Raw genomic sequence first — 25,483 nt, 5'->3', positions numbered from 1 at the left:
TATATAAATAAAAATAATCTGAAGCAATTCCAAAGTTTCTTATCTCACAATAGGCAAACCAGAAGCAGAACCAATACCACCAACTTATGAAATTATCCTAATCTATCACAGAAAAACATTTAACTTAATTAATAGGATGACACTGATGGAATGAAAGCATGAGAATAACTAAAACCCTAGCCATTTCGCACAAGATAAATAAATGACTTTTTTTTTTTTTTTTTTGGACGAAAAGTAGAGTTCACACAAGATAAATAAATAACTAAAACCCTAGGAGACGAGGTCGACTTCATGAAACACTTCAATTGCTGCGCTACCTGCAAATGTTTTCTTGTTGGGTTCAAACACGTATTTAATCAGCGATTCCTTGACCGGGAGCAGTTCAGGGAACTCTTTCTTCAGCTTAGATGCATCCACCTCACAGTTACTTCTTCCTGCAACGAGAACCTTGGCTTGTTCTTCCACAGTAAAATTAGTCCACTTGAAACTGGGGTCAATGTAGTTCTTGTACATCGCCAGAATCTCGTTGTGACTCAACACGCCGGGGTTTGTGAAGTTCCATATGCCCCTCAAGTTCCTCTTGGCCATCTCAACTGAAATGGGCAGAAGCTCGTCCAAGATGGTCATACTGTTTGGAATGTCGACCACATTATTGTACCGCGAGATCTTTGTGATGAAGTTGCGTGGGTTGCTGAGATCAGATGATATTGGCATTCGAACTCTAAGAGTGCAAACATTCTCATACTCCTTCAGAAGCTCTTCAACCTGTTACACAAATGGGAAAGAGATACCAGTTGGGAACTTAGGAGCGATTCTAAAACTTCTTTCAAAATTATCACGGTAATAAAAATGATAGTTTTCTCAAAAAAAAAAAAAAAAAAAAAAAAAAAAACCCTATAGTTTGAGAAAGTACCATGGCTTTGGTTTTGGAATAAAATGAACCCGCGAAATTGGGTGCGTCTTCCTCCTTGAACCCAATTCCTGATCTTGCAGGATGGGCATCATCATACTCGAAAATGCAACCGCTGCCATAATTCACCATTAGGAGGCCGTGATCTCTACAGACATCAGCCAAGGTTAATGTACCAACAACATTGGTCCGAATTGTTTCTGGTTTATGGGATTCACACCAATCCGCATTGGGTCTGCCCGTCACTCCAGCAGCATTAAAAACATGGGTTGGTTTAACACTTTGAATATCAGCCATGAGATGTGACCGTTCCTGAAGACGCCCTCTTCCATACTCATAGGGTATCCCTTGCTTCTCACAAATATTCCCAAGAAGGCCTCCGATATACCCTGTTTTACCATAAATCAAAAACTTCAGAGATGGCTTATCAGTGGATGCGATGTTCCTTGGAGCTGGAGCAACCATTTTGCTGTGATCAGAATCACTTGCTGACAAACGGTAAGCAGAACCGCCAGTTTCGGAACCATAAAATTGTCTTTCAATTCCAGGAACCATGATCATTCTTGGATGAGGGAGCAGTGCCCCAGAAACATCTCCCCACCATTGCGGATTTTTGACATACCATCCCATGGTCTTCCTCAAACCCTCCTTCCACAAAGTCCTTTCCGACCATCCCATTTTTTTCAGCTTCTGGTCATCCAAGAAATATCTCTGATCATTGAAGGGCCTGCTCTTTACAAACTTTACATGAGTATCAGGGTTCAGAGAAAATAGGTGGCAGATTTCCTTGGCCACATCAACCACGCTCCTTTCTTTCCTCGTTCCAATGTTGTACACATGGCCTACCTCACCTCTATGGAGGATGACTACAAATGCCTCTGCTACATCCTCACAATAGAGATAACTTCTGACACTGGATCCATCACCATGAACCGGAAGAGGCTTCCCTTGCATAGCCAAGAGAATGAATTTTGGAATCATCTTTTCAGGGAACTGGTTGGGGCCATAAACATTGTTCCCTCTGGTAGTTATCACAGGCAATCCATATGAACGGCCATATGCCATAACAAGCATCTCAGCTCCAGCTTTAGTTGCAGAGTAGGGGTTTGTCGGAAGAAGCTGGGAAGCCTCATGATTTCCCACCACAGCATCCTCATTTGTCTCTCCATAGACTTCGTCTGTGCTTACATGAACGAATCTTTTGATTTGACCAGTGACGTTGCATGCTTCTAGAAGAACATGTGTACCACAGATGTTGTTTTTGGTGAACCCAAAGCTGTTACCAAAAGAGTTGTCGACATGGGTCTGGGCTGCAAAGTGCATTATTGTATCAATGTTTTCGGTCAAAAGGATGAAGTTGACAAAATCAGCACTGCCTATGTCTCCCTTGATAAACTTGAAGTTGGCGGATGACATTGAAGGATGAAGGTTCTTCAAATTTGAACAGTAATCAAGCTTGTCAAGAACCACAATGTTGTAGTCAGGGTAGTTCCGGATAAGCCGGTTGCAAACATGGGAAGCAATGAAGCCAGCCGCTCCAGTAAGGAGGATGTTCTTCGGTTTATACTCAGTATCCATATTAATCCAAACGACTCCTGCATAATCCAGCATATAAAGTTTGATTAAGAATCAGGATAAAAACAAAGCATGCTAACAAATGCAGGAGAAAAAGGGGATATATTGCCACTGACACAAACAAAAAAAGGGAGATCCACGGACAAAACAAACTTGCTAGCCAGGCTTTCATGTGTTGATGACTTAAGGTTAAGAATTTAATAGACCTTCATTTGACTCTATTAATTTCAAGTGAGATAACAATATAAACAAAGTAGAAAGATGGAAAAGATTGAAGCTTTATGACTTACAAATCCTGGGTTGGAGTGGAACTTAAGTACAAATCGCAGCCTTTTGTCCTGTGCTCAGGTTGAAGAAGAAAGACGAGAAATGACGAGAGAAAAAGGGGAGAAGGATATTAGAGTGTCGACTGTGAGGAGGGAAGCTAAAGAGTGGGATATTAAAGGACATGATAATGCTAGGTAGCCTAAATTTGTAGATCAAATTTGCAAACTAAATTATGTATCACCAATAATTTATAAGCATGTTAATCAACACTTAAGTAATAATTCAATTATCAACTTCTATATCCTTTGGTTTACAAAATTTTTAATCTACAAATTTAGTTTCTCTAGTATTACCCTAGTTTTAACGTTTTCTTGCAGCCAGTTCCACCACCCACCCCACCCTCCTCCAGATGATATTGAAGAAGAAGATGACAATGATCCTAATACATCCCAAGTTATATGTGTGGATACACTAGTAAAAAGCACCCTTTGCATGACGAAACACACATCGTAGCGCAAGGTTGGATTTAGACGACGAAATTTTAGACTTCGTCCCACAATATGTTTTAAAAAAAATAAAAAAATAAAAAATATTTTCTAAAAACATTGCGCGACGAAATCCAAATATTTCGTCGTCTAAATCCAATTTTTTTTTATATTTAATTTTATATTTTAAATTGTAAAATAAATTATTTTCATAGTTTTTATTATTTTTGAAAAACTTTGCACGACAAATATTAATATTTCGTCGCCTAAACACTATTTATTTAATTTTTATTTTATTTTATATTTTATATTGTTAACCTAAATTATTTTCTTTGCGTGATGAATCAACATTTCGTCACCTAAACCCTATTTATTTTATTTTTTTATATTTTAAATTGTAAAATAAAATTATTTTCTTTTTTATTATTATTTTTAAATCATTGTGTGATGAACACTAATATTTCGTCGCATAAACCGTGTTTATTTTAATTTTTTTATTTAATTTTTTATTTTAAATTGTATAATAAAATTTATTTCTAAAAATTTTGCGTGATGAACCTGACAAGCCCAGATCCCGATATCCCTTTAATACCAGGATGGGCATGTGATAGCCGACACCCTAGGGTGACAAAGCCATTTTAAACATGCCTACGAATAAAATATGTCAGTAGAAAGAAAATGCTAATACATGAACATGTTCAGATTATACAACTAATTAAGAATAATATGAAAGAATTATAATAAAAGGTACAAACAAAGGAATGGGTACCTCATAGAGAAGATTTGAGGGTACTTAAGCGGAAGTGTCCTGATGTCGGGATCGTGTGCCTCGACTCTAATTCCTAAGGGGGCGCAAAAACCGAAAAGGTAAGTGGACCAATGTTTATAATAATACTAATAATAATAAGAAAACCATTTTCTTTTTTAACATACTAATCCCCTGTTTTGAAAACATATTTATATAATACTACATAGTAGTTTTCCGAAAACTCTACATGCCATGAAAACATTCGTAAAACATGTAAGTATAAAACAATGCTCAATAGTGATGCAATTGTCGCCCAAAGGCAAATCCATAAATCTAATCAATACTGTACTCTCTAGGGGTATCATAGTCGCGCAAAGTCAATACCTATCCATCACCCGAAGGTAAAGTTGTAAAATACTGGGTTACACCAGTGAAGAAACATGGTAGGCCCTATCACCTGAAGGTGAAGCTGTAAGACTCCAGGTTACGCCAGAGAAGAAATATATAACATCACACACCAACACTAGCCATGGCTAGTGAAGCTGGGGGTATAACATAAATATTTCACTCCTCATTCGCTCGAAGGCAGTACCTGTCCATCACTCGAAGGTGAAGCTGTACGACATTGGGTTACGTCAGTGAAGAAACATGGTAGGCTCCATCACCCAAAGGTAAAGCTGTACAACTCCGGGTTACGTCGGAGAAGAAATATATACATAATCATCCTCAAATGTGTCCTATGGCTATAGACGTCTCCATACTAGTGTTGTGTGGATGTGTTCTACGATAACGCACTAGATGAGCACCGAAAACATATCTCAAAATCTCATATCAAATCCGGAGCCCAAAAGCTCAAATCCTCATCTCATGAAAACATGATAATTCATATTCGTAAATCCATAGAATTCCATATATGAAAATCCCATAATTCATAACTCATATTTGGAAACCGTAATATAAATCATATTCATAATCCATAGAGTTTCATATATGAAAATATCTAATAATTCATTACCTTTTGTAAAACATAAGTGTGATAAATCATAAATAATGCATAAAACGTAAAATCATGAAATCATACTTTTCGTCAATGCAAGCCTAATATTTTATAAAATTGTGCAAGTTAAGAAGGGGTCCACTCACAAATATTTGGTTGCCCCCGCTCGAGCTATCGAGGATGTAGCCACTTTCCACCGATGCACCTAACCACAATTAGTGACCATTTAGTAAAACTCTACTAAAACATTATAATTTGGGAAAACAGACAGCATATTCAGATTCGGCACGTCGAAAAACCTAAGGAGGGACCTCAGGCTTCCCTTCACCAGCTGTCGCATGAGCTGCCACGAGGCTATGGCTTAGAAGGCCACTCGCTGCCGCACATGACGACCTACATCCTCGACTCGCCAGAAAATTCAACAACTCCAAAAATTCCCAAATTTTACAAAAATGTAGAACACAACAAGGTGAACAACTTTCATACATGGGTCGAAATCCAATTCGGTCAGGAAACGTGTGAAAATACCCTCGATCTATCGGAACCCTAAAAATATGTGTACTTTGATTCGTCTTCCCCAATGTTCTGACGCACCAACCAAAGCTTGGGACTTGTTTCTGGGTTCAAGAGAAGTGTATTGGTGGTGGCGATGGTCGGTGTAGCCTGCGAGATAGGAAGATCACCATCATAGGACTCTCGGAGCTGCCGTCGTTGCTCATCACGGAACTGGGCCAGTTCCCGTCAGGTTTGGGATTGAACGTGAAGAAGGAGGATCGTGGAGTCGTGTGCAGGTGGTGGCGATAGTCAATTCACTGGGAAAACGCCGAAATCGACATTGGGGTGTTTCTAGGAATCAGGTCTGGTTGCGGGTCGAAGGGAAGTCTAGGTTGGCGGGTTCCTCATTTCCCTCATTTCTCCTTTCTCTGATTGGTCATCACCCATCCCTTCCTTCTTAACTGGGCAGCACCCTCTCCTTTCTCTCCTATTCTTTTGTTCACAGCCGTACACGTGGCTCTAGATTAATGCTCCAACAAAATCTGGAGCCTTCTAGATTTATGGTCAAATGACCATTTTACCCTCAACTTCGTTCATTATAACTCCAAATTCGACTCCGCTTACGCCCATGCGTCCATAACGCTAAGTACTACAAGAATACGCCAAGGAAACGAATCTTATGTGACATAACAAGACGGTCAACAAATGTCAATGCATTTGCCTTGAAGGGCATTTTTGTAATTTCACATTTAAAAATTATAAAAACCGGAATATTTGGGGACGAGTTATTACAATCTACCCCCTTAAGAAAATTATGTCCCCGAAATTTTAAATAACTTGTTGTAAGTAAAATACTTGAAAGTAAGGAGAAAATATGTATATAAATATATATACAAGGAAGAAATTAAGTTAGAGCGGCTACATAAAAGAGAATGCTATTCCGCAGTGATCAGATTGCAATGATTTCTCTTTCATGCCTCCATGCCCATACCTTTTTCCTTCCCTACTATAATGGTATAGTATAGTACTCGTATAAAAATATAAAATTGAAAATACATATTATCATGTAATAACATAAAGTCAAAAATGTATATACATATAATAAGACGACAACAAAAATAGATATATAAAACATAAGATTCAAATACTTGTATTGAGTTTAAATTTGAAAATGGAAATAACTCACCCAAAATTTGTAATAACAAAAATATACATATATATATAAAATAATGCAATTTAAAATATTTGTACTGAAAATCAAAACCAAAATGAAAATGGGCATCGCCTAAACATTCGTCATGTCACGTATTTTAAGGATAGGTGTACCTTGAGTCGAGTCCTAATCATAGCTAACTAATAACTCCTGTCGTAGACAGGCCGACTTGCCCACTTGCTTAGCGAACCCAACAAATAAGCCATCGATATTACAGTTTGCAACCTATAATATCGATAACTCATTGTTTTCTCAGTAAGCAAATGAGAAGTTCCCGAGGGTGCCAAAATGCCATTTTGCTCCTCAATGTGAGAATGTGCCTAGATCGTCTGATTTACACCTCGATCGCGCTCTCGCATTACTTCAAAGCGCACCAAATAGAGCTGCTATGAGTGCTTCAACATCCACGTACATATGAATAATAAAGTCCTGAAGTGAAATGGTCAAAAGATGCGTAAAGACCAACACTTGTCGTAAAACATTTCCTCTGTGACTAACCACAATCATCGCTTTCCTGGTCGGAGGTAAAAATTTCGAAACTTATATTAGAAAAAGCATAACTCTGACCACTTCCTTTAAATGATGGTTACCATTTCGAGCCACACATAGAAATTGACGCCACAAACGCTAAGCTCAGAATCTACATTTCTACCTTCACCAATTCCATGCTAGAAGACTGCTTACTCCTCAAGACCATTTAGAATTCTTTATGGTAAGTATGGTAAGCTTACAAAAAGGTTATGCTCTTAATGTTCCTGTCAGAGTCAATGTAAGCTGGGCACACATTTCAGCCTAGTCGATTCCTCGTGAATCTTGTACGGACTTAGCGAGAAACCATGTTGAGAAGGCTAAAAGAACACTCAAGAATTTAAGGGTCAAAACAAGTCCATTAAATCTATTGAATGTACTACTCCGATGCTTGCGTACATACAAGTACCTAACTTGATTAGGTAGTAACCACTTAAAGTAATCATACCTAAAAATTGGCTAACTCAGTTTCCTGATGATCGAGAGTCATGTCGCAAAAGTATTTGAAAGTTTCGCATAAGGTGGAAATGTGACTGATTGAAGAATATTTGGGTATCAATGTATCTTTCTATTAAGGTGTATAACAACTACGCTTGCATGATTAGGGTGGTACACAATGGTGCAGTCGTAAACATTGATATGCTCTATCAATCACCGTCACCAAAGACTTAGCTCATTTCGAGTGAAGATATACTTAAGAAGTTTGCTAAGTTAAACAATAGTCAATTGAAAAATGACAAAAGGAAATTTAGATTTTTCCCTCGACCCAAAATTCACAAAATTCATTATAACGATAACTCCAAGAATATTAAATCACCAGTTGTGAAGATTCGCCCCGATTGAGTGCTGATTGGGTGGTTGAGGGACTGACGATTACAACTAACAACTTCGACGTTTGAGTGGTCCTTCTGGACAATTTGTTTACTTCAGAAATAATACGAAGGACAGTAGGGTAACCCAAGATTAACTAAGATATCTTTTAGTACCAGGAGGTGAAATTGAGATTATGAACAAAGCCGATGCAGACCAAAATGTCATAAGAGATTCTGAAAGATTCGAGAATGAGGAATTCGGCCAAATATTTAAAGGTATAGTCCTCATGGACTGATGGATAATACATCGAGTAAAATGGTCGACAAACATTGAATTATCACCAACGTCTCCACAGAAGAGTGTCATCAGGTTTTCAAGTAAGGATGGTAGTAGATGGCTCAAGGTTATAAGTATGATGATTCACTTCATGTTGTTCCAACATCAAAATGCCTAAGCGTTACCCGATCATGTTGTATTAGCGCATGACAAACCATTCAATAACCATCACCGTCAGATTTGAAATTGATCAATGTCATCGAAAGTGTAAGAACAATGGTCAGGTGGGACAATATCTTGAACAAAATTGACTTGTTTTCTACCAAAAGGAAGTAGAAATAGGACTATGGTCAAAGAATTGTTGATAACTATCGATAGAACTGACACGACCAATGGTAATCCGTAATTCTCGACACTCGAGAGGATTTTCAATTTTCCAACAGTCACAACCTTGGATTTGAGAAGAATATCTTCTACTACGCTAACATCTCCCAAGTGAGGCACGAAATCTAAGCAAGGTCAACATTTGAGGACTTTAGTAGAAAGTTGATGTTTATTAAACGGAACTCATGGTTGGAGTAGACAAGGATATTATCGGGAAAACACTCACTGAGAAATTTCCTGAGGGTCCACACGAATTCCCTCAGTGGGAACGACAAGCTAGAAGAAGCTGATTCGATCTACCTCACATTTACCTGCTAACTTCGCCTATAACTGGTGCATTCTTAATTTTCTCCTACACGAGCCTCCGATGTTTTGCATAATCTCCTAACAGTTATGCCTCTGCCCGCCATTCCAAAGGAACGCATGTCATATAGGACCATCATCGCTTTCGATTCTCAACTGATCTTAACTAGTCTTCGTCTCACTAAGATTTCTCTATTTCACGTCACTTCTATGTAATCTGACTCTGCCCGCAATTCCCAAGAAACGCATGACGCAGAGTATCGATTTGTTGTAGAAAGTCGTCCAACAATCAATTACGTCTAACTTAAGGCACAATCTCGACACGAATTTCTTATACTTTAAATAGGATGTGACTATTCAGGTAGAATGAGGATTACACAACCGTGCCGAAGGACATCAATAAATAGAAACCATGACATCCAAGTGATATCAAGGCCGACACATTACTAAAGTAGGAGAAGATCCTAAGCATGCTCTAATACCAAACTGACACACCCCAATCCCGATATCCTTTTAATACCAGGATGGGCACACGCTAGCTGACACTCGAGGGTGACGAAGCCATTTTAAATATGCCTACGAATAAAATATGTCATTAGAAAGAAAATGCTAATACATGAACATGTTTAGAGCATACAACTAATTAAGAATAATATGAAAGAATTATAATAAAAGGTACGAACAAAGGAATGGGTACCTCACAGAGAAGACTTGAGGGTACTTAAGCGGAAGTGTCCTAACACCGGGATCATGTGCCTCGACTCTAACTCCTGAGGGGGCCCAAAAATCGAAAAGGTGAGTGGACCAACATTTATAATAATAATACTAATAATAATAAGAAAACCAATTGCCTCGAAGGGCATTTTTGTAATTTCACATTTAAAAATTATAAAAACTATAATATTTGGGGACGGGTCGTTACAGAACTAATATTTCATCGTACAAAATCTTTAAATTTGGGTGGGTGCCAAAAATGGTACACGAAAAATTTAATTGTTAAATTTTTTAAAACTTTGCGCGACCAATCTTTCGTTGCGCAAAGTTTTGATCGACCAATATTTCGTAGCGCAAAACCCTAAAAATTTGGGTGGGCACCAAAAATGGGGGCGGGAAATTTTTTTTAAGACTTTGTGCGACCAATCTTTTGTCGCTCAAAATTGTATCCTTCGTCGCGCAAGGTGGTACGTTTTTTAAAATCAAAATAACTCCTCCACAATTTTCTCTATGTATCTCTCTAGTTCTCTTACCTCTCCTCTCTTTCCCTCTCCCCAAATCCGACCCCTTCTCTCAACTCAATCTCTCCTCTCTTCTCCTCTCTCTCTCCCTCTCTCACTATCTCTTCTCACTCTCTCACACTCTCTCCTCTCTCCCTATCTCTCACTTACTCCTTTCTCCTTATCTCTCACTCTCTCTCAATCTTTCCAAAAGGTATTTTCTCTCTAAATTTTAATTTATATTTCATTAATATGTGTTTTGGGGGTTAATTTTGGGTTCGGGCATAGGGTGAGGGATGGAGTTGGGTCGAATTTTGGGTATGCCGATTTTAGGGGAGGTTAAGCCCATTTTTTGGTATTATTTTATGTTATTTTTTTTGTTGTTGTTATAGGGAATCGTCAAGACTTTGACGGTGAAAGTTGAGGTGTTGAGGATTATGATGCTATCGGACTATATCTCCTGCCACCACCACAATAGACTTGTATTAGGATTTTATTATTGTAATTGTTAATTTATATGTACATTTTTAATAAAATGTATATTATGGATAATTTGATCACTATTTTTCATATGTAATTTTATTTTGAATATGTCTATTTAAATTAAAGTAATTAAAAAAAAATAAAGTCATACAATTAAATTAAATTAAAAAAGTTGTGCTACCTAATATTTTGTCGTGCAAACAATTACTATAATTAAATTAAATAATAGAAATAATAAAACAAAAAGTCAATTTAATTAAATAAAAGAATAAAAACCAAATACTTTTGTCGCGCAAAATCTTACGCTATCAAATATTTCGTCACGCATAATATTAAATTAATTTAATTAAATCAAAAAATCAAAAATAAAAAACTTTGCGCGACAAAGATTAATTTTATTCGCGTAAATCCTATTGTCACAAGCTTTGGCGACGAACCATGCACAACAAATATTTTTGTTGCGCAAGGTTTTGAGCGATGAAATCTTACTTTGTGCAACAAATATAATTTCGTCACGCAAAGTGTTTTTTTTTGTAGTAGTGATATAGATGAATCATATAAGAATGGTGGAATGAGTTTGAAGATGGCATGGATGACAACCTGGAACCTATTTATGTATCTAATTTGAAGTATATAGTATGGGCCTAATATGAAGTATATAGTCTGGCATGGATGAAAATTGGCTTATGTTTTCTATATTTATGTATCTATATCATGTGTGAACCTACATTTATGGTACCTACATATGTAGATCCATAAGTTTTTTATGTACGTATGTAACTATAAGCTTTCGTATGGTGATTTCATCTTCTTCTCATTCGTTGCGATCATGTTAGTGGTAAATGATTCTTTTGTGCGGAGAATCTCCTTAGTATTTCTCCCAATGATCATTGCTTATGGTATCAAATTGAATTAAAATGGAATATCACCTATTAATCGGTAGAGCTAGTTGTGGACGTGTTCAAATTTTCTTATGACAACATTTTTTTTTTTTTTTGTCAAACGATATATTTTGTTAGATTAACCACCAATAGGGTCTGAACCTACGCTGTTACGTAAGGGCTCAACACCTATGACAACATTTGTAAATAAGGAACTTGGTGGAGCTAATTAATATGATATGCAATTAAGAATTACGAATTAAAATAGAAATCTGAATTAAATTTATAAACCCTCCAGGTTTTAATCTATACACTTATCTTATTTAGATTCTCAAGTCTACATGCCCCTATTTAATATTATGATAAGCTTGTTCGAAAAAAAAAAAAAAAATTATGATTAAGCTTTCAGAGGATCAGATGATGCATTACTTGGAAAAACGATAAAGCTTGTGCTCTTATGAAAGTTTTTTGCCTTTTCCAAATGAGAAAGCAATGTTTTACCCACCCGCATACTATATATTGTTTCATTGCCTAATATATAAAAAAGAAAACATGCTTAATATGCCTAATAATTTACTTATGTGCATGCTTTAGCACATTATTCATTGACTAATTATATGCGTAATAATTAATTCCTTATGCCAAACCTGCCTAATACTTTAGTTATGTGCATGTTTTAGCATTATTCGTTGCCTAATATGGCTAATAATTATTTCCTTATTTCTAAGTCAGAGGCATTTTAACCTCATTCTAATAATCATCATGTGATTCACCAACACCAGAAGTCGATCCCCATGACAATGAATCAGCCAATGTCACATTTGCATGTATATATGCTGAAGTTTGCTCGATTGATTATTATTTTTAGTGGATAGGTAAATCTAATAATTGAGCTTTTGGCCCTAAATTTGAGAACCCTATATATATATATATATATATTCATTACAAGAAAATTTAAGTGAACAATAATCACTAATATTAATTGTACATAATGAGGTGACTAAAATCTTAAACAGTGACTAAGGGGATGGATTCTTAGCCAATGTTTAAGACTTTAGCCACCTTATTTTGTAACTAATGTTAGTGACTATTGTTGTTTAATTTTCTTGTTTCAAAAAGAAAAACAAAATTACAAATGATATTATTATTCTAAACTATGTTAAGGAAAGGTATAAGAGACACAATAAGTGAATATCCTATCAACTAGGGCAATCTACTACTTACATATTTTGTTGATAATTTGAACTAGCTCCTCATACATGAGACAGAAAGAGAAAGAGAGATCAAGCAACAAAATTAAACATTTTAAATACCAAAAAAATTCATTATATGACAAACTTCAAGCACTAAATATCGTCACAAAATCCAATAACAAAAAATATAAATTCAACCGAAAAGGGAAAAGAAAAAAATAAAATTCTAGAAATTCTAGCTGACCAAGAAAGTAAAAAGGAATTGTAGCTATCTTTTACATGATGGCGCACTCTGGGATTTTCTGCAGTGAAGTAGTTGAAGGTATACTCAAGTGTTGGATCCGAATTTGATGGCATGTTCATGTTGTCCGTCCGCTGATGCGGGTTTGCATACATGTGAGTTGGGTGCTCGAACATAGTACCATGCATATTATAAGCTGGGTACGCATTTGTGTTATAACTTGAATATGCATACGGGTGATAAGCTGAGTTATAACTTGGATACTCATGCATGTTGTTACTTGGGTACCCATGTGTACAATAATTAGTTGGGTACGCATGCATGTTGCCAAGCCAACCCATCTGACTTGCTTTCTGACCACCACGGCCTATCTCCTCGATCCGTCCCATTGATCATGTATTGTCTAATTGATCCTTTCGTCCCAAGACCTCACTTTTGTTGTCGGCACCACTGTCATTATCATCATCATGATATAAGCACAGGGGGTCTTGGAGGGAAGCGAAAGGTGCAATCGCACAAAATCCTAAATTTGAAGTGGCTCCTAAAATTTTGCCATCCAATATTATGTAATAATGTTCTATATTTAGAAAATGGCTCTTGTTAGCATTTTAAAATCTCATCGTATTCCTTATAAGCGTAATTTTTTTTCTTTTTAAATATAAAAGGGTAATGCTAGAAAGACTAAATTTGTAAACTAAATGATGTGTCACCAATAGGAAATAAGCACGTATATCAACTCATATGTCTAATTTACAAAATTTTATCTACAAATTTAGTCTCCCTAGCATTACTCAATATAAAAATTTAGAGTACAATGAGATATTCTGATTGTCAATAATAACACCCCAAAAAACGATGAGTTTTCAATTTTTTTATTATATAATAATGTCATATATTCAAGTGAAATTTTAAAAGTTAGAGTTTTGAAGTTTTTTTTCATGTTTGGTTGTTTAAGATTGAACTGCTTTTGATTACTTAGTGAATGTTATGTTTTGATTTAAGTAATTGTTTTCTATAACATCAATACATTGTTTTACTTTTTTTTTTTTTTTTTTTAACTAGCTTAAGGAGGGACTCTTTTATAAATTTTGCAGCCCTCAAAATCTTAGAGATGATCCTGGATATAAGTTAAGCATACCGTCATTATCCTTATTGTCATCATCATTTTATGAGTCAAGCGAACTATCACTATCATCATCATCACAAGCACTATCACCATCGACATCGTCATCTTCAATGGCATCGGCATCGTAGTCGTGGTTTTTGTTTTCAAGTTCCTCAAAACCTTTGCTTTTGTTACGGGCACGATCGCGTTTTTTACTAAAACGTTTTTTAAGCCATCTTACCAAGCCACCTTTCTTTTTGCCGCCAGTTTCTTCCTTGTCACATTGATTTTTGTAATTCCCACTGTGATCAAACTCACCACTTTCCTCCTGCGGCAGATCGAACGTGATAGTCTTTCGGCCTTTGCTACTTTTACAACCGAAATCCATGTTGTCGAACTTCTTGTTGAGGTGAGAACGAGAGATATAGGAAGTGTGATTGCTCGAGCTAGAAGTTTTGATTGCAATCGATGATCAAATACATCTCAAACAACTCCTTATATAGTGCTCATGATAACTCCAGTTGATCGAGGAATCCCACTAGATTTCCTTATTCGTAAGGAAAACTTTAGAGAGAGAGAGAGAGAGAGAGAGAGAGAGAGAGAGAGAGAGAGAAATTAAATTGCCAAAGGAAAAAAAACGAAACTAATGTGTTTAATGTTTGTGAATCGGGCAACCTGCGTCGATTTTGTTTCGATTATTACCTGTTTGAAAGAGTGACTTCCCCTTGTCTTTACTGCCTGCTTTGCCTTTTTTTCGGTTTCTTAGCCTTCCTGTTTTCCTAATACACATGGGGTTTTCTTTTAGTGCCTGTTTGCGCTCACTTCCTCAATCCTGCCTTGCACATCTCTTATTTGTTCGTTTTAATTTCTTTTTTGTCTGTTAAATAAGAGGAACCAATTAATCGGAACACAATTTCTTTCATTGCCTCCAGCAGTGAATTCCTAAAAGCTATATATTGATATGCACATGAAAGGCATTCCAAGAAGTAAAGTAACTTCTCACATCTCCCCGCCGGTCGGATTCTTACGAACCAGTCCACCATCGTCGTAAACCCATTCTACTCCGAAGTCCGTTGGGACCATCCCAACGAAAAGAAGAGATATATTGGAGGTGCAAAGACATTCATTCTCCAATTAGATACATTGGCCACCAAATACAACATTATATATATATATATATATATATATATATATATATATATATATATATAATGTAAAGTTGTAATAGCCTATTTAGGTGATCGACAGAAAGGACATCAACATTCAACCATGTTCATCTGGGAACACCTTACATTCATGGCGCGGCATATTTCACCGAGAGCCGTTTTGTCTTTCATTCAAACAATGTTACTGTTCCTGGTCTTACTTTTTGTTGAAAAAATAAGGTCTAATTGCTATATAATAACAGAAAATTTTAAATATTATCATGCAAGTAAAGACAATATGTAATGCATGATCAAACCAATGATAACACGAACACGACATAATGAAATAGAAAAATATGAAAATAACGATTGAGTCAAGAATTTGGTTCTTTCTTTAAAAACAATTGATGCTCCAGTATAGTGTTCATGATTGATCGGTGGTTGTCTCTTAAAATAGAACGACCTCCTCCTTAGGATAGTAGCACATCATATCATAATGCTCCAGCAAACCATGATTGTGTTGAACTCTTTCAAAGACTCACTTTATCTCTAAGTATGATATGACTCGTATAAACTTGTATGCCTCCACTAATTAATTAACTTATGACTAAAGATGGAAAGACCTTTTATATAGACATAGAAATGACTCTTCAGAATAAACGTGTCTTTTCTTGAAGAGTCTATAATTGCATCTCTTCCGTTAAAAGGCAAAGGGTTGCAACCTTTCTCCTTCATTGAGATATTACAAACTTATATCATGAATAGTCACAACTCATTAAATATAGTTTCCATTCACATAAAATAATTCATTTCAAATTCAAATTTTCAACCCTTTATACATATAAATATCGGTTGAAATCATTGTATCGACATGAGTATTTATAACCAAAAATAAAGTCCAGCTACTTGTTTTGAAACCATTTTTATCTTAACTTACTAGCTAACATAGCAGTAGAAAGAATAACATGCATCTGCACTCTTGTTAGCAAAAAGTTCAGAGTTTGCTATGATTGACTTGTAGTTGATCAAATGTGAATCTTACTTTGAGAGTTACGAAAATTTTATTGTGCTCCAGTTTAATTATGACATAGATAAAATGAACGAAGGGTTGAATATGCAGACTAGAAATCCAATATTGTATATTACACACCGATGCATGTTAAAGATTCATGAGAGTTCTAGTCCATCAACAACTAAGTAAACATCCACAAATGTGACTCGCGGGAGCAAAAAGTTTTTGGGATAACTTGTACAGTTACGCCTAATCAGAGTAGGATGGGTTATGCTTTAATCAGAGTGGATCATCATAATAACAAAGTGCATGAAATTTATTGACCAAAAAAACAAAGTGCATAAAATGCGAACATGATGGCAGCGTTATGCTAATGAGATGGTTAGAGCCCTTACGTATACGTCTTAAACGTACTAATGGTAGTTGTAAATTAAGATTACGGCCAACTGAGGAGTTTGAAAAGGACACCCCAACATACAATATATATAATTGACGTTTAGGTTAACACTACATAAGGAGATATATAAAGGGGATAGTTCAGTGACACAACAGATTTTCTCATATTCTGGATCATTTTACTGCTTATAAGACGGAGTCACTAATAACATATACTCTCAAAAGATTCAAATAGTTAATCACATTTTTTTACTCTATATGTTTCCTTCGTATCTTTTCTCCTTTTAGTGTTGATAGAGACGTGTACTGAAAATTAAGAGGAAAAACTTGACATTTGACACGTATGGAATGATTTGGATGTCTACTTCTAATGGTAACTTTAATTTTTTATTTTTTTTCATCTTTGGCTTATGTTAAGCGTAGTAAATAACCAACGGTTCAATGGGATTGATGGGTTTGACACTTTTTCTCTCGTTTCGTAATGTTGTTATCTGGTGGAAGTATTTACATAGCAAGATCTTAACTGATGATCTCTTGCAGCGAAGAGGTTTTGCCGTAGCATCTATGTGCTCTCTTTGTTGTGAAGGTATGAAAATTGCTTCACATATTTTCTTTGAATGCTCTTTTGCAGGTCAAATTTGGTCTACTGTTATGGAAAAATTTAGAGTTTTAGATTTTTCCATTATCCTTAACAAAAAGGTTTTGGTACCCAAGTGCAGCTACTTTTGTGGGCTATGATTGGAGTTGGTTTTTATTCTATTTGGTATGCTTGCAACGCTCTTCATTTCCACTTCCATGAGGAGGCCGTTGCCATTAATTTTGTTGTACTATCTATTAAATTGCAACTACTTGAAATTAGTTCTTTCAGTTCTGGCTTTATAACGAATTCCATGGAATAGTTTTGCATTCTTCTTTGGGTAAATTACAATTTACCATCTCAGATTTGAGGTCTATTGCAATCTCATACAATATCTTCAAAACATTTCACTTGCATACCTCAAGTACTATTTTATTTCAATATAATACATCCGTTACATTTTCCATTCATTGATCCATTAAGAACTGATGTGGCTGCCAAATTTGTATCACGTGACAAAAAAAATTAATTTTTTATACATTAAAAATATTATAATAGTTTACTCTATTTAGAAAAAAAAAAAAAAAAAAAAAAAACCTGAAAACCCATTTCCCCGACCACCTCCCCCTCCTCCACTCTCCTCACTTCCCCTCCCATCCAAAAACCCACCCCACCCCGACCTCTCCCGCAACCCCCCACCACACCTCCCTTCCCCGTTTTCTTGCACAACCGAAACCATCCGGAACAGCCTCAGTTGGGCGACTCTCGGACCCAAATACCCATCCCAAGAAGCCCGAGGCTCGTCCATTGAACCCTTGTTCTCAACCTTCTTCATCTTCTGCTTCCGTCGCCATTGCCTCACCTTCCTGCTCAAAACTGACGCCATCCCCCAAAATGTTCGCAATGTCCTTCAAATCCCTACCCGCACCCTTCTTCGTCTCCCATTCCAGATATATCAACTCCTTCATCGTCTTGAACTCCGCATCCAAATCCAAAACATTACCTTCGTCTCCACCTTCTTCTTCTCCTCATCTCTCACTTCGACATCGAACTTTCTCGGCACTCCTTTGCAGTTGTCGTCGATGTTGAAGAGCTCAGACCCGGAATGAGGGTTCTGGGTTGGGGGTTGCGGGGGCGGTGGGGGTAGGGTGGGATGGGATGGGTTTTTGGATGGGAGGGGAGGTGAAGAGAGTGAAGGATAGGAAGGTGGTCGGGGGAATGGGTTTCTGGGTTTTCAATTTTTTTTTTTAATTGGATAAATTATTATAATATTTTTTATGTATGAAAAAAAAATTGCCACGGGACACAAATGTGGAACTCATGTCAGTTTTTAACGGATCAATGAATGAAAAATGTAATATATGTATTATATTGAAATAAAATAGTAAATAAGGTATGAAAGTGAAATGTTTTGAAAATATTGTATGAGGTTGTAATAAACCTTAAACCTAAGGTGGTAAATTATAATTTACCCTTCTTCTTTCTATTGGGATTTCTGGACGTTCTGTGAAGGCTCTAAAAGTTATTGAGGTGTTGTGGCGCCCACCTTCTCTGTCTTTGATCAAATTAAATACTGATGATCCTGCAAAAGGTTCCCTTGGTTTGGTTGCATTTAGCGGTATCTGTCGGATTTTACGGGCCATTCTCTTGGTTATTTTGCAGGTTCAATAGGTTTGACCTCTTGGACCCTTAACTACACGGTTTGGTTGCATTTAGCGGTATCTGTCGGATTTTACGGGCCATTCTCTTGGTTATTTTGCAGGTTCAATAGGTTTGACCTCTTGGACCCTTAACTACACGGGTAATTCTATTGGTTGTTTTGCAATATCTGGTTTGGCCTCCTCTTTTGGGGTTTTCCTCTTGATTGTTTTGCGGAATCTGGGCATGTTCTTAATTTTTTATTTAATTTTTTACAGAACCTAACGACATGGACAAAATTTATGACTAATAACTACATAAATAGAGGACTAAATTGACAATTTTAGAACATGATGAAGGACGAAACTAATGATTTAATAAAACATTAGGCACCATTTGCAATAAAACCCAAATAATTAAGGAAACCCAAATAATTAAGGAAACCCAATAGTCCTAGAAAATTTTAACATATATAAGCATACGTGTTATGATTAACTGGGTACCTATATGGTCCAATTCATCTTTTTGGCCCAAGTCCTTAGTATTGTTGTGGCCATCGTCGTTGTTATCATCATTATGATGTAATGCAAGTCAAGCGTGTCATTACTATTACGCCATCATAACTATCGTGATGTAAGTCAAACATACTATCACCATGATCACGATCGTCGTCATCATCATTGTAATGTAAGTCAAGCTTACCATCACTATCTTATTGTGGTCGTCATCGTGAGCACATCTTTTCTTTTCACGTTCCTCATAATGCTTGCTTTCACTATGGGCGGAGCCACGTTTTTCAATTGTACTTCTTATAGGTCATCTCATCAAGCCACCTTTCTTTTTGCCTCCAATTTTTTCCTTGCGACACTGTCTTTTGTCCCCACGGTGATCAAACTCATCACTGTCCCCATCGTTTTCCTCTGCCGGCAGGTCATGTGTGTTAGTTTTTCGGGCTTTGTCGTTCCCTTGCTACTCTCGCCAATAACCATGCTGTCGAACTTGTTATGGAATTGACCTTGATTGTTTTGGGAACCCTGTTGAGCTCCCCGAAGCTCTGCCGTCACCTTCGTTAACTTGTTTAGCTCTGTGATGAGTTCTCTTGGACAGACGTAGTCTTCCACTTCCACTTCCACAACCAACTTATTTGTATATGCATCTTTCACAAAATCAAGCACGCCTTCGAATTCATACAGCACGGATTCTACTTTGGGCCAACAGTTATTGCATGGGCAGATTAAAGTCAACTGGAGAGCAATGCTATGGCACTCCATGCTTGTGTGTGAGAGAGAGAGAGAGATAGAGAGAGAGAGAGATGGCAAGTTCGATTGCTCAAGCTAAAAGTTTTGATGGTAATCGACGATTTAATTAACAAATACATCTCAAGAACTCTTTATATAGTGAGCATGCTGACTCCAGTTGATAGAGAAATCCTACTTGAAAAACGAAAATATAACACCCGAAAGACGGAAAAAAACCCTAATTCATTTGGAAAGCACAAATTGCCAAGGAAACGAAACGAAACTAGAATACTAGAGTGTCTCCTTGCGTTTAACGTAGGTGAATAGTGTTAGACAAATAAGGAATATGGTTGGAGTCCTTGTGTAATTGTATATAATATTATTATTGGAAGAATAAGTCGTCCTACAGCCGTCAAGCCGTCCTACAGCCGTCCTACCTTGTCCTACCTACACACTAGCCGTCCTACAGCCGTCAAGCCGTCCTACAGCCGTCCTACAGCCGTCAAGCCGTCCTACCTTGTCCTACCTACACACTAGGACGGCTACCTTGTCCTCTACAACCGTCCTACCTACACACTAGGACGGCTACCTTGTCCTACCTACACACTTGTATCATGTATATATATCCTTGTAATCTTGTGGAGAAACACAATGAGAAAAAAAGCATTCTCTTCCATTTCTCTTCCATTTTCTCCACATTCACGTATCAATAACAAATATATTTTTTAGCCTACATACCGTTTTCTACATGGTATCAGAGCAGGTTTATAACCCTAGCCCTATTTTTTTTTTCGGCAGCTTTCTCTGTCGTTCCCATGGCTGACTCTTCTTCTTCCGATGGTGTTTTTTCCCTTCATCGTTCCGACCACCCGAATCTTGTCCTTGTATCCAAGAAGTTGAATGGTGATAACTACACATCCTGGGCCCGTGGCATGCAGCTTTCCTTGAGTGCCAAGAATAAACTTGGTTTCATCACTGGCGATATCCAAGAACCTTCTTCCTCCGACGACCCTGATGCTCACGCGGCTTGGCGTCGTTGCAATGACATGATTCTCTCTTGGCTTCTGCATTCCTTGGAACCTGACCTTCAAGAATCTGTGTTTTTTTCCACCTCTGTCCAAGCTGTATGGGATGATCTTCGCGAACGCTTCTCTCAGAGTAATGCTCCACGCATCTTCCAACTCAACCGGGAACTTGCTACAATTTCTCAAGGTTCTTCTTCTATCTCCGCCTATTTTACTCGCCTGAAAGCTCTCTGGGATGAGCTTGCTTCTTATAATGATGGCTGCACGTGTTCTTGCAACGCCAAGCATGACCGTCAACAACTCATGCAATTTTTAATGGGCCTCAACGAATCCTTTGCTGCTGTTCGTGACCAGATTCTTTTAATGAATCCCCTTCCCACTGTTCGTCAGGCCTGTTCCTCGGTGTCTCAAGCTGAAAAACAACGCTCCCTGGGCGTCCTCCGCTCTGTCGATCAACCTGCTGCCATGGCTGTTCGTGGCCCGTCCCGTCCCTCCTCTGCTCGTCCTCCCCTCCACTGCACCTACTGCAATTTTGATTATCATACCCGAGATACCCGCCATAAACTTCATGGCTATCCCGTTGGCCATCCCCTCCATGGCCAACCGTGGCGACCACCGCGCTGTGCCACTGCTTCCAGTTCTTCCCGCAGCCATGCACCTTCTAGTCCTCCCCTGCAGCCACGGTTTTCTACTTCCCGGCCCCATAATTTCAGCCAGGCCCATCACGTGCAAGGCACCCAGGCCCCCGCCTCCTCTTCTACTCCAGCGACCCACCAAGTGCACGGGGCCCAGCCCACTTTGCATGACTTGCAGCTTGCCATGCCTGACCTCTCTGCCGAGCAGCACTCCCCTGTTCTAGCTGCTCTACGTGACACCACCACCCCTCCTCAGGCCAATGCCGTGCTCACTACTGATTTTGCCCAAGGTTTGTTACCTGTCACCTCTCGTCATGGTCAATGGATTCTTGACAGTGGTGCTACGGATCATATTACTTCTTCCGCTTCATGTTTGGTTAATCGTTCTCCTTCACATTTGCCGCCTGTTTCTTTGCCTAGTGGTGCTTCCGCTCCCATTACTTTTACCGGCACTCTTCCTTTAAATTCATCAGTTACTTTGAAGGATGTTTTATGTGTCCCTAATTTCCGAGTGGACCTTTTATCGGTTGGTAAACTTACAAATGGATTATCGTGTTCCATAACCTTCTTTCCTTCTTGGTGTGTTTTGCAGGACTTGGTTTCGAAGGCGATGATTGGTGTGGGTAAGCGACGTGGCGATCTGTATTACCTTGTGGCCCTTACCTCTTCTCTCCCCACCCGTCAACCTCTCTGCAACATCATTACCATCCCCTCCTCCCTCTGGCATAGGCGTCTAGGTCACCCCTCCTCCACTCGTTTGCAAGCTTTAGCATCTAGCTCTCTTAATTGTACTTTTGATTCTAGTCATATTTGTGATGTTTGTCCGTTGGCAAAACAAACTCGTCAACCTTTTCTTTTGAGTTCAATTTCATCAACTTTCCCTTTTGCTTTAATTCATTGTGATATTTGGGGCCCGAATCGTCAATCTTCTCTTTCTGGTGCTCATTATTTCTTAACCATTGTGGATGATTTTTCTCGCTTTACGTGGGTCTTCCTCATGAAACATAAATCTGACACTCAACAATTAATTAAGGATTTTTTTGCTTATGTCACTACCCAATTCCGCACTACCATCCAATGCATTCGTACTGACAATGGTGGTGAATTTTTATCTCTTCGTAGTTTTTTCTCTGATCATGGGGTGCTTTTACAAACTTCTTGTGTTTATACCCCCCAACAAAATGGCGTTGTTGAAAGAAAACATCGTCATCTTCTTGAAACTGCTCGCGCCCTTCGTTTTCAATCTCATCTTCCTATCAAGTTTTGGGGGGAATGTGTTCTTACCGCTACTTATCTCATCAATCGTCTCCCTACCCGTCTTCTCCATCATAAATCCCCATTTGAGGTTCTCTTTTCGAAAACCCCATCTTATGACCACTTCCGCGTCTTTGGTTGTCTGGCATATGCAACCTCTGTCACTCCCACCACCAAATTTTCGCCTCGGGCTCATCGTTGCATTTTTCTCGGTTATCCTCATGGACAAAAGGCCTATACCCTTTACGATCTCGACAATCACCGCATTTTCACTAGTCGAGACGTCATCTTTCACGAAACTACTTTCCCTTATGCCGTTTCTCACCCTCCTATCCCATCCTCTTCGCCTACCCTACCCATCTCACCCCCTCTGGACTTTACATATAACCCACCCCTTCCTGCCCCGACGCCTCACCCTCCTCCACCTTCCTCCCCTTCCACGCCTCCCACAGATTCCCTTGCTGCCCCATTACCCGTTCCTCCCCTTCCCCGCACCTCTTCCCGTGCCCATAAACCTCCATCCTATTTAAAAGACTACGTTTGCTCGCAGGTGATTCTGCCATCCCACCCATCTTCGACTTCGCAACCCGGTTCTACACAAGGTACGCGATATCCACTTTGTAATTTTCTCTCTTATCACCATTACTCTCCCAGGCATTTTTCTTACATTAACTCTGTCAATCGGACTGTGGAGCCTTCCTCCTTTGCCGAGGCTGCCACTGACCCCAATTGGCAACGTGCTATGACTGAGGAGCTTCAAGCTTTACATGCTAATGGTACTTGGACTTTAACTTCCTTGCCCCCTGGCAAAATTCCCATTGGTTGTAAGTGGGTGTACAAACTCAAGCACAATTCCGACGGCTCTATTGACCGCTACAAAGCTCGTTTGGTTGCTAAAGGCTTCACTCAGGCTGAAGGTATTGATTATCATGACACTTTTTCTCCTACTGCTAAGATGATTACGGTGCGTTGTCTTCTTGCTCTTGCTGCTAGTCAGTCTTGGTCTCTTCATCAGCTTGATGTTAATAATGCTTTCTTACATGGTGACTTACATGAAGAAATCTATATGTCTCCTCCTCCTGGTCTTCGGCGACAGGGGGAGAATCTTGTGTGTCGCCTTCACAAGTCACTTTATGGTCTTAAGCAGGCTTCTCGCCAATGGTTTGCCAAATTCACTAGTGCCATCATTTCTGCCGGTTTTCAACAATCCAAAGCTGACTATTCATTGTTCACTAAAAAGTCTGGTATTTCTTTCACAGCTTTGCTCATTTATGTGGATGATATTGTGATTACAGGCAATGATGCTAGTGCCATTAATTCTCTGAAGTCTTTTCTCCGTGATCATTTTCGGATAAAAGACCTTGGTGATTTAAAATATTTTTTGGGTATTGAGGTTTCTCGTTCCAAACAAGGGATTTATATTTCTCAACGCAAGTATGCATTAGAGATTCTCAAGGACTATGGTTTTTTGGGAGCACGACCCATTGCTTTTCCTATAGATGACACAAAATTATCTGATAAAGGAGAACTTCTCAATGATCCTGAAAAGTATCGACGATTAGTAGGTCGGTTAATATATCTCACTATCACTCGACCGGATATCACCTATTCTGTGCATGTTCTAAGCCGTTTTATGCACGAGCCAAGGATATCTCATATGGATGCTGCGCTTCGTATTGTTCGTTATTTGAAGGCTACTCCAGGTCAAGGTTTATTATTTCGTTCTGACAACCAGACCAAGTTAACTGCGTTTTGTGATTCTGATTGGGCAGGTTGCCCTATCACTCGCCGTTCGACTACTGGGTATTGTGTATTCTTGGGCGGTTCTTTGATTTCTTGGCGGACGAAACGACAGAAAACCGTTTCGCTCTCTTCAGCAGAGGCAGAATATAGGGCCATGGCAGGTGCTTGTTGCGAGATAGTTTGGCTTCGTTTTTTGTTGAAGGATTTGAACATTCCTTTGGATGGTCCTTCCATTTTATTTTGTGATAATCAAGCAGCGTTACATATAGCTGCCAATCCTGTTTTTCATGAACGAACTCGTCACATTGAGATGGATTGTCACTTTATACGAGATAAGATTGTAGATGGCACAATAGAGACCAAGCATGTGGGTACGGCACAACAGTTGGCAGACTTGTTTACCAAACCTCTTGGGAAAGAAAAGTTTTCGGGTATGTTACGCAAGTTGGGAGTTCTTGACATCCACTCTCCAACTTGAGGGGGAGTGTTAGACAAATAAGGAATATGGTTGGAGTCCTTGTGTAATTGTATATAATATTATTATTGGAAGAATAAGCCGTCCTACAGCCGTCAAGCCGTCCTACAGCCGTCCTACCTTGTCCTACCTACACACTAGCCGTCCTACAGCCGTCAAGCCGTCCTACAACCGTCCTACAGCCGTCAAGCCGTCCTACAGCCGTCCTACCTTGTCCTACCTACACACTAGGAC

General features: G+C 38.5%; 1 protein-coding gene across 1 annotated transcript; it reads right to left on the bottom strand.

Moving 5' to 3' along the window:
- Positions 1-270: 270 nt before the first annotated feature.
- Positions 271-4,516, bottom strand: LOC137740516 (trifunctional UDP-glucose 4,6-dehydratase/UDP-4-keto-6-deoxy-D-glucose 3,5-epimerase/UDP-4-keto-L-rhamnose-reductase RHM1-like). The gene is made up of 3 exons (XM_068480367.1): positions 4,508-4,516; positions 914-2,476; positions 271-765 (listed from the first exon to the last, which is right to left on the bottom strand). Exons 1-3 carry the CDS (start codon positions 4,514-4,516, stop codon positions 271-273), a joined length of 2,067 nt encoding a protein of 688 aa, XP_068336468.1.
- Positions 4,517-25,483: the final 20,967 nt, after the last annotated feature.

This window comes from Pyrus communis, chromosome 7, assembly GCF_963583255.1.
Source record: "Pyrus communis chromosome 7, drPyrComm1.1, whole genome shotgun sequence".
In the NCBI taxonomy this organism is placed as follows: Eukaryota; Viridiplantae; Streptophyta; class Magnoliopsida; order Rosales; family Rosaceae; genus Pyrus; species Pyrus communis.
This window is presented reverse-complemented; position numbering and strand designations above follow the sequence as displayed.

Coding starts and splice junctions, on each gene's coding strand:
- LOC137740516 (XM_068480367.1), bottom strand. Junction 766..913: donor ATTCCAAAACCAAAGCCATG/GTACTTTCTCAA, acceptor TTTGTGTAACAG/GTTGAAGAGCTTCTGAAGGA.